This window comes from Gavialis gangeticus, unplaced genomic scaffold (genome assembly GCF_001723915.1).
Source record: "Gavialis gangeticus isolate Ggan-Ray unplaced genomic scaffold, GavGan_comp1, whole genome shotgun sequence".
In the NCBI taxonomy this organism is placed as follows: Eukaryota; Metazoa; Chordata; order Crocodylia; family Gavialidae; genus Gavialis; species Gavialis gangeticus.
In genome coordinates, this window is record NW_017729004.1 from 38,624,217 (window position 1) to 38,633,275 (window position 9,059).

The 9,059-nt window shown below is 45.7% G+C and overlaps 1 protein-coding gene across 4 annotated transcripts in view; it reads right to left on the reverse strand.

Annotated features, from left to right (window-relative positions):
• The window catches only part of MYO3A (myosin IIIA), a 310,475-nt gene that overhangs the window by 137,911 nt on the left and 163,505 nt on the right, over positions 1-9,059 (reverse strand). For all 4 annotated transcript variants that reach the window (XM_019508276.1, XM_019508274.1, XM_019508275.1 and 1 more), the window contains exons 16-17: positions 4,875-5,001; positions 3,299-3,509 (exon numbers count right to left, since the gene is read on the reverse strand). In XM_019508276.1, coding sequence (XP_019363821.1) covers positions 3,299-3,509; positions 4,875-5,001 — 338 coding nt within the window. The remainder of the gene's footprint in view (positions 1-3,298; positions 3,510-4,874; positions 5,002-9,059) is intronic.

Consider the following 9,059-nt stretch of genomic DNA (forward strand, 5'->3'; position numbering starts at 1 on the left):
AGTTTGGAGCTGTTAAAATTAAGCATTCTGACATTTCTATCCTTTGCACCCCTTCCCCACACCCCCTGCTCTTTTTTGGTTAAAGTAATTAATTCAGGTCAAAATCAGCAAATAGTTTTAGTTGCTCCAGAACACATTATCTGTTGAAAATATTTCACATAATTCTATCTTATACAGAATGTCAAGAAATTAATAAGTAAATTCCCTTCCAGACTGTATCAAGACTTGTTCCATTGGCTAAAGGACCCACCAGGGATACTCTGTAGCACAGAAAAGAGATAAGTGCATCAGTTAGCAGTGCTGGTCAATCTTCCACGCATTTCAGCTTCACATCCATTGATTAAAATTATCTGTATTTGTGTTTTGCTGCTATTTAATACAGGAAAGTTTAGAAGAGACTGCTAAAAATTGAAGCCTCAGATTTCACCCAGTTCTTCAAAAATGAAAGTGCAGATTTGTTGAATTGAAATATAATGGATATTTGGAATCAAAAAGCAGTTTATTCTATTTCCTCACCACCAGCAGCCTCAGGGTGCCTTAATATATATGACTTGCTAACAAAACCATATATCTTCTTCAACAGGTTTGCTTACATGTTATATCCCAGTCTCTTACCCCGAATCTGGCTACATTTTTAGACAGTAAGGCTGTATCCAGACAAGCACAGATGTGCTATATGTGGCACTGTAGACTGGTCTATGGTGCTACACACCACAAATGCAGGTGCTCCCTGCGCTGCTACCTTGAGGTGTAGGAAAAAAACAATACTGAAAAAAGTGGGGTGGTGCACATGGTGGCAGTGCACATTGTCCTAAACTGGAGCCCACCTGGCTGAAGCCATACTTTGGCTGCCGGCCATGCTTCCTGCTGTGGTTGCAGATCTGGGAGGACCTCAGGACACCAGGTAAGGCTGCTGGGGCCAGCACAGTTGCTGTCCCCAGTCTTCCCCACCTCACCTGGGGTAGCCTGCTGCACACCAGAGCATGTGTGGCATGAGCGTTTCTCAGGGACATGTAGCAGCGGAACAAGGTATGCCACTGCTACTTGTTCCTGGGGAAACAAGCATCCATGCTTGTCTAGACGTGCCCTAAGGGTGTCCACACATACAGACATGTGCACTTGCTGCAGCTTAAATAGCAGCAGCACAAATTTGTGCTGGAGATTTGTGCCTCAGCACGTGTCTGAATGTGTACTTTGATGCGGGGCAAGTTGTGCTGCTTGGGGCAAACTGTCCCTGACAAGCACCTCCCGGATCTTCAGCCAGGGGGAGCTGGAGGCTGGCCCCAGCAGTATAAAAACCTGCCTTGGTGAGCAGTTCAAGGCTACTTGCCCTCAGGAGCTTCTGAGGCCCAGCCACGTGGTATCTGGGGATACTAGCCCTTTGTGCCAGCTGGATTGCTGCAGCAGCCTGGACCTAGAGTGGCCCCTGCATCCTCTACCTACTGCAAAAGTCTGGCAGTGGGAGCTGCTGCCTGGCTGTGACCTGCTGCTACTTGTGACCCATGGCCCCAAGGCTGCACACCTGCCAGACCCAGATGGGGACTGCATGGCCACTTGGGTTGTGGTATGGGCACTGAAGCAGAGCTGCCTGTACTGCTGGGCCAGCTGCCAGCTTCCAGTACCCGAGGCTGCTCAGTTGGCCTTTGTGTGGCACTGCTGTCATGTCTTCCACTGCCCTTGCTCTGCCATCTGGGCAGCTATCGCCCAGAAGATGTGCTCATTATGGTGGTCCACTTTGAACTGTTTAAGTGTGTCCTCCTGGCTCCAAATGACTGGAAGGTCAGCCACCTTGTTTATCCTCCAGCTGGGTCCCTGGTGCTGGCCCTGGGCAGGCTTTTCTCTCTGCGTCCCCCCACTTGCCTCAGCAGCAGGGATCCTGGTTTTCTCTATTTAAAAATCACAAATTCTCTGATAAAAACCCCGAATTCTCTAGTTAAATCTTCAAATTCCATGTTTTTCCATTATTAAAATGAAACACTACTATATATATATAGGTATTAGTTGAGCACAATGTTTTATTGATATATTTACAATTTTAATTCTATTTGGAAGCCTATCACTGCCTCAACCATTACAATAAAATAAATTCTAAATACTTATATATTTTCGCATTTACTTTTGGTTTTTTTATCATAGGAAATTAGAGCTCCCCCCATGTCCTTCCCTCACCAGGATGAGGGTCCAGCTGTGACTGTCTCTACAGCTGCTTTGTGGAACTGAGCAGCACTGATGTGCTGCTGCCCTGCCCCTGCTCCTCACTCCCAAGCCACAGCCCCCACAGCCCTGCCAGTGCCCCTCACTCCTGACCCACACCTCTGCCTGCCCCCCACTCACTCCCTCCTGCCAGCAACTCCCACCCTCCACCAGGACATGAGTCCAGCTGCAGCTGTCCCACCTGCAGCTTTGTGGCTCTGAGCAGTGCCAGCTCTTGGTATTCTTCTCCCTGTGTCTGTGCCCAGGCCCCAGTGATCCCCATGCCCTTCCTGGAAAGCCCTTGACTGGAGCCAGCCTCCCCCTGCATAGGCTGTTCTAGGAAGACAGGGAGGCTCCAAGCCTGGCTCTAGTGGCTGCTTCTACCCATAGCCTTCCTCTCCCTCCCCCTCCCATCTCTCTTTCTCTCTCACACCCCTGCTGCCACCACTGGCCCATCACAGACACACATAGACCGTGCTGCCACCTGAATCCCCCCCTGCCTATGACCCACCCCTGCTGCGACCTTCACCCCTTCTGCCCAGCACATCATCCCCCAAGTGATACTCAGGACCAGGAGCCTCCCCACTCCCCACCCCAGGCCAGGGCTGTGTGTCCCAGCACCGGTGTGGGCATGGGGCAGGACTGCAGTATGGCAGCTGCCCATGTGGCCACGGTTCCTGTCACCAGGTCCTGTCCTGTCCTGTCTGGTGGCTGGGCATGCAGGGTGTGGGATTTGTGGTGGGGGTGTGGGGTTTGTGGAGGAGGTTGTGAAGCAGTGTGGGAGGTATAGGTGTGTGTGGGAGTGTGTGGAGTTTGGGAGGGTGCGGGGTTTGTGGATGTGTATGGGGGTGTATGTGGGTGGGTGTGGGGCTTGTAGGGGTGTTGGTGGGTGTGGGAGTGTGTGGCAGTGTGGGTGAATATGGGCCATTGTGGAGTTTTTTTGGGGGGTGTGGTTTTGTGGGATGTGTGTGTGTGGGTGTGGTTTTTTTGGGGTGTGTGGGAGTGTGTGTGGGGGGGAGGTGTGTGTGTGGGGGGTGTGGTTTATGGGTAGCGTGGTGTTTGTCAGTGGAGAATGCCCCTGCCACACATTGCCCTCTACCTTTACCTTAGAAGTTTGTCTGGCTTGAGTAAAGTATTGATGCGATTGACTATCCAACTAAAGAGGCGTCCATATAATGCTTTGGCCATAGCATCCCTGACATCAGTAGCTTTTTCCACGGTGTTGGGACGGATGATTGTTTCTCCTCGAGTCACCACACAATGAGAGGTGAGAGCTTCTTGCAGTTCATCTGCCTGAATGCACAGCAAAGAAGCACCTTGGAAGTAAACAAGTTTACTGTTAAATTACGTATGGCCAGCTCACAGAAATAGTTTTGAAGGATGAAGTTTTTTTTTAATTTCTAAGGGCTTGACTATGCAAGTGCAACATGCCCTGAGAAAGGGGCAGAGCATAACTATGCTAACCCTAGAAGTAGGTCAAGATCTTCAACTGTCATTCAGCCATAATGTCTGTAATTTCTTCTTTGCTTTAAAATAGGGAAATATGCACCAAATCTTTCCCAGGTGTAGATTACATCCCCTTCCATGCCAGCTCAGTCATGCTGGCCAGGGTGTAATAGGCTGGTGTCACAGCCACAACTCTAGGTAGAGGAGAAACAACTTCCCTGGTGCTACTTTGCCCTTTGTTGTTATAATTTAGGGCTGTCCAAGTGGAGGCCTGTAGGATGCAGGTGGCCCACAGGGGGTTAATCTGTGGCTCTGGGTTCTCACCTGGTTACCACTCCCCCATTTTTCCAGCTGCAGCAGCAGACGGGCACTCTGGGCTCCTGTTCCCTCCTCTGGCTTCTGCTTCCAGGGGGTAGTGCTGTAGGTGCTGTAGCATTGGGGAAGCTCATGTCATGGTGCAGTGGAGGAGCATTCATGGGAGCTGGGGATGGGGCCATGCATTGTGGGCTAGGGTGCCTAGGGGCCAAGGGGTCCATAGCTCATGCTATTGTGGTCCCTGAGTGTGTGGCCTGACCTGCTGTGGCCTGTGCAATATGCAGCTTACAGCCACTTAGAAGCTGGATAGCCCTGTTATACCTCAGTAGGTTGCTAACTAGAGTCCACCCAGAGGAAAAGCTTATAACTGATTTTTTAATCCTACAAAAAAACTTCCCCATGGTAGGAAGAGCATGACAATGAAACAAGCAGCCTTGGGGAAATGTGGAAATCTACTTCACTGGAGATTTTTGACAAAAAAGGCTATCAAGACATCTGTCTGGGATGGTTTACAAATAGCAAAACCTTCCACAGTAAAGGGGCTTAGACTAGATGACCCCTGAGGTATTGTCCAACCCTTGAGTGCTGTGAGCATTGTAGGAGGTATGGCTGGTAAAATAATTTAAGAATTTAAGATTTCAATGAAAATTTTCATTGGAAGTTCAAATATAGATAAAAAAATCATTGTTACATTTTGCTTTCACCTATCTCATGTAATGCTTCATGAATGCAACTTGGTTAACTGCTATAATAATTTATAATAAATATGCATGTATTCATCATGAATTGAAGTACAGTATGTTATTATTTTTGTAAGATTTCCATATGAATACAATTTTATTGATAACCCTATTGTCTTATAATGAGCTGTCTCCTAAAACATTGAAGACACGTAATATTAAATTAAAGGAGGAACTTACAGTTCTCAAGAGCTACTGGATTAGAAATGTTGCTCTTGTCAATCATGTGCTCGGATACCACGGAAGAAAATTCAATGTTACCCACATTTAAAATTGCTGCGAGAATACTGTATACACTTCCAAGCTCCTGAAAAATAGATACAATTTATAGTTTTACATCTGATGCTTTAGGCTGTGTAACTGTTATTCTGTTCTTCTCTTCCATATCTTAATAACCAGAAGTGGTACTGGGCCCCGTTGTCTTAAAATATTAAAATAGCATGGAGATGCATTCAATTTGTAGCAGGAGAAATGCCTACAAGAAACTGGGAGAGTACAGGTGTTCAAGTGGATTCTCTCAGAAGAAATATGGCAGATTTGGGAGAAACATCTTCCTCTTTCAACCTCTTTCATGAGATTTTTGTATCAGAATGAATGCCTGTATGCTTCCTGGTCGCATGATTCCTCCTGGGGATTGGCAGGCTGCAGGCTGGAATGCTTCTATATTTCTTCTCGCAAGATTTCTAGCACAGCAAATCCCTGTGAAATTTGCAATGATAGAAATGAACTCCATACTTGTTGGCTATGTCTCATTCAGTTGGACAATGGAGTACCTTTGTGGATCTTTGCCTAAATTTCTTGGTACAAGGAATTTTCCTAAAATTGATCTGATTCTGCGCCCACTGAAATCAAGAAGAATCAGAGTATATGGACCTGATTCTGAAAAGCATGTAATCATGCCTTAAGCCAATCTGTATTCAGCATTGCACATACCACATTTATTCAAATATAAGATGACCTTGAATATAAGACATCCCCCTAATAATTAGACTCTATATATTGAAAATTGTAAACCTGTTATAATTTTCCAGGTATAGAATCTAATTATTGGAGGTTTTCCCTGAATTTGCCCCCCTTCCACTGCTAGAGTATGGAAAATAAATTGGGGGGGGAGAGTCAAAAGTCTCCTTTGCCCTGTAGACCCTCCCACTCCCTTTTCCAACTTATTTCTCCTCTCCTTACCGTCAGACCCTGCTCTTTGTAAGCACATGAAAGTGAAGTGCAAAATTTGCATATCAGCAAATTACTACAGGTACTTATTGATTTAATTCAGCTAGAATTGATACAGTTTATCTTTTTTGAAATGGCTGCAAGTTTTAATACAGGTACTTCATAAACATACCTTTAAGCAGCAGTTTGGTACCTACTTATATATAATACAAACTATACATGATATTAGTCCAAAGCCAAAGGTCTCGTGATTTGCTTTATAGTTCTTTGGGCTGGGCCCTAGCAGCATTTTAAGCTATAGTGACCCCATAGCTCAGCATTGCTGAGTATGTGTGTGTACCCCCACCCCCCAACCCCACAAAGGATCCATATGCTAATTAGCTCTCCACTCATGAATGGAACTGGGTGGTCTTGTCACAAGTCCTGGGATCCTCAAAAAATGTATATGCAGATGAGGTGCAGGGCAACCTGGTCCAGTTCCACCTCATGCACAATGGGCCCATACTAACCATATGTAACAGGCTGAAAAAGGGGGTGACAGAAGGCTTCTGTCTGTCTGGGGCCCTGTTTGATGATGTCTGCCAGACATTTAAGGCTGGTGAAGAAATAGGAATCATTGGAAATGAGAAAGTAAGGTGCAGCTTAGCAGTGGGAGTTAAGAGGAAGTCCAAATGTATTTAGAGTAGTAACTCTAAATACAATGGGCATCTGCACATATTTTATTCAGATGGGCTGCATTATCTTATTCATGTGGTAGCAATTTTGGAACCAAGAGGAGGGTGTCAGGACTGGCTTTGGCTTTCCCATTGCTGGCATGGTATTGCAGTACCCCCAGGCCTGGTGCCAATTCCTTGTGGAAGGAATACCTACCCATTTTATAAGGACCATCAAAGAAAAAAAGTTCCCATCTGTGTTTCCCTCTTATGGGTCATACTCAGTGTTGGCTGCATTTAATCAACATCACAGCTGGTGCCCATTACTGAGCACAGCCTGCTTTTGGCACCAGCTTAATGATCGACAATGTACTTAATGTGGTTTCCTTGTATGCAGTGGTTTCCTTGTATGCAAATTGTTCCCCATGCTGACTGGGGACAAAAAACCCCTCGTCTTGTATTCGAGTAAATATTTTATTTAACTTAAGCATGTGTCTTGGTACCAGTCATCTTAAGTGCTTAACTGCTGTCCTGAATGGGGAAATCTACCTGACCCAGGGCCAGTATCTTTAAGCATAGTTTTTGTTAGGGGGATATACAGTAACTGACTTTTAAATAAATAAAAAATGATAAATAGTCTAGACTAATGGAAGAAATAAAAGATTTCACTATGGCGTCACTTGATATAAGCCATAAATATGTATCATTGTCTGCATAATTGGTGATTTATGGTCATCTACTAAGCAGAGTTTGCCAGGTATTATACCTGTGATGTGGGCTAAAGTTAAGCTAGAACTGTGAAATATTCTCAAGGGTAAGGGACACACATTTTATCAGCTAGGCTATTCATCCTGCCATCTACCAAAATATTTAGTGTCATGCTGGCATTGCACCAAGCGTTGATTAGTCAGATAAAATCCTTACTTGCACAAATACACTTGTGGTATTGTTTTTAACACTGAAAAATTAATCCAGCATAAACCCAGTGGCTAACAAAACAAAACAAAAATTCTTGATCTTGTTTTTAATGCTAAAAAAACAATCCAACATAAACCCAGTGGCTAATAAAAATGAATTATTCCAGTGACATTGAGACAAACTATAAAAGTTCACACTTAAAAATTACTCTTGGGATGACTGGGTCTCAGCATGTATGTATTTAAAGTGAGTATTTGCTTTCCAAGGCTGCAAATGTAGATGGAATGCAAAACAATGAATAACCTGACTTTTGCCATTTGTTGTATTATGTGTACAGCAGCTGACATTTTTGTGCCCTTTTTCAGTAGGTGTTAAATTTGGCTCGTTCTGCCTACTACAGAATGATCACTGTTTATCCCAGGCAGTCATTTCCTATTATTTTTGTCATGCAGCTGTGAGTAAAACATTATAACTTTAACACAGAAAACATAGAGTGTGAAGTTACCATTAAAGCACATTAGCCAGTTTACTGGACATGTTTCATAAAAACATTAAGGTTTGAACTGCAGTCAGTGTGAAGATGGCTTTATGTTCAACATTTCTGCTTATAAAAGAATTGTGTGTAGAGAAACTCATCTATGCTTCAGGCTGAAAAGTCAAAGCTTAGGGGTACATTATAGAACATTTCAGCTGTCCATGAAAAAGTCTCTTTCTGATACAGTATCCCTCTCTAGCCATACGGTAGCAGTCTCTGCATATAGCAGGCTCAGTTCTTGACTCTTAGTCAAAGTTCTGCAAAGGGGATGCTGTGGAGACCTACAGACTCCTTGCAGTAAGGATGGGAGGCTTTATTTGCACTCTGACTGGCTGGCAGAAACAGCCAATCAGAGTGCTCCAAGCATGGGGGAGCACCACCATGATTCTGAAGCTGCGTGGAGGACCAGACAGAGGGTGGGGGAGCCCACCTCGCCCCGTGCAAGAGGCAGAACAGCGGCAGCATGGAGCGTTAGGTGGTGGCACTCCATCCCAGTCCCCTCCCTCCCCTGACCCCTGTCATTTTTGACTGGCAATTGGCTAGTACTCTCTATGAACCTCCAACCATACTACCTAAGCACAGTGCCCCCTCAGCAAAGTGAAAAGAAAAGGAAAGTTAACTTCATATGCAGTGCAGCTAATCTCATGGAAGTAACTTCTTTTTAGGCCATATGAAGTCACCGCTTTATGCAAGTGATGTCCTTATCTAGGACTATCCAGCTTCTAAGGGGCTGGGAGTTGAATGCCTTATGGGCCACACCATCAGGCGGGGAACACTCATAGACCACAACAGGACAGATCATGGGCCCCTCAGGATGCACATGATGTGGCTGCCACTTCCCCTCCCCTTGCCCCCACTGCACGACACCCCCACTGCTGCCCCTGGCTCATTGTCATCTCCCCGGCCTTGCCAAGCTGCACTGCTCCACCCCCGGGGGGTTGGGGCAGGCAGTGAAAGCCAGAGGAGAGAGGGGGATCCCTGAGACTCCAGGCAAAGGATAGGGGGGGAAGCAGCAGCTGAGCAGGACCCCAGGGGTCGCAACTGAACCCCTTGTGGGCCAGATGTGGCCTGTGGGCCACCAGTTGGACA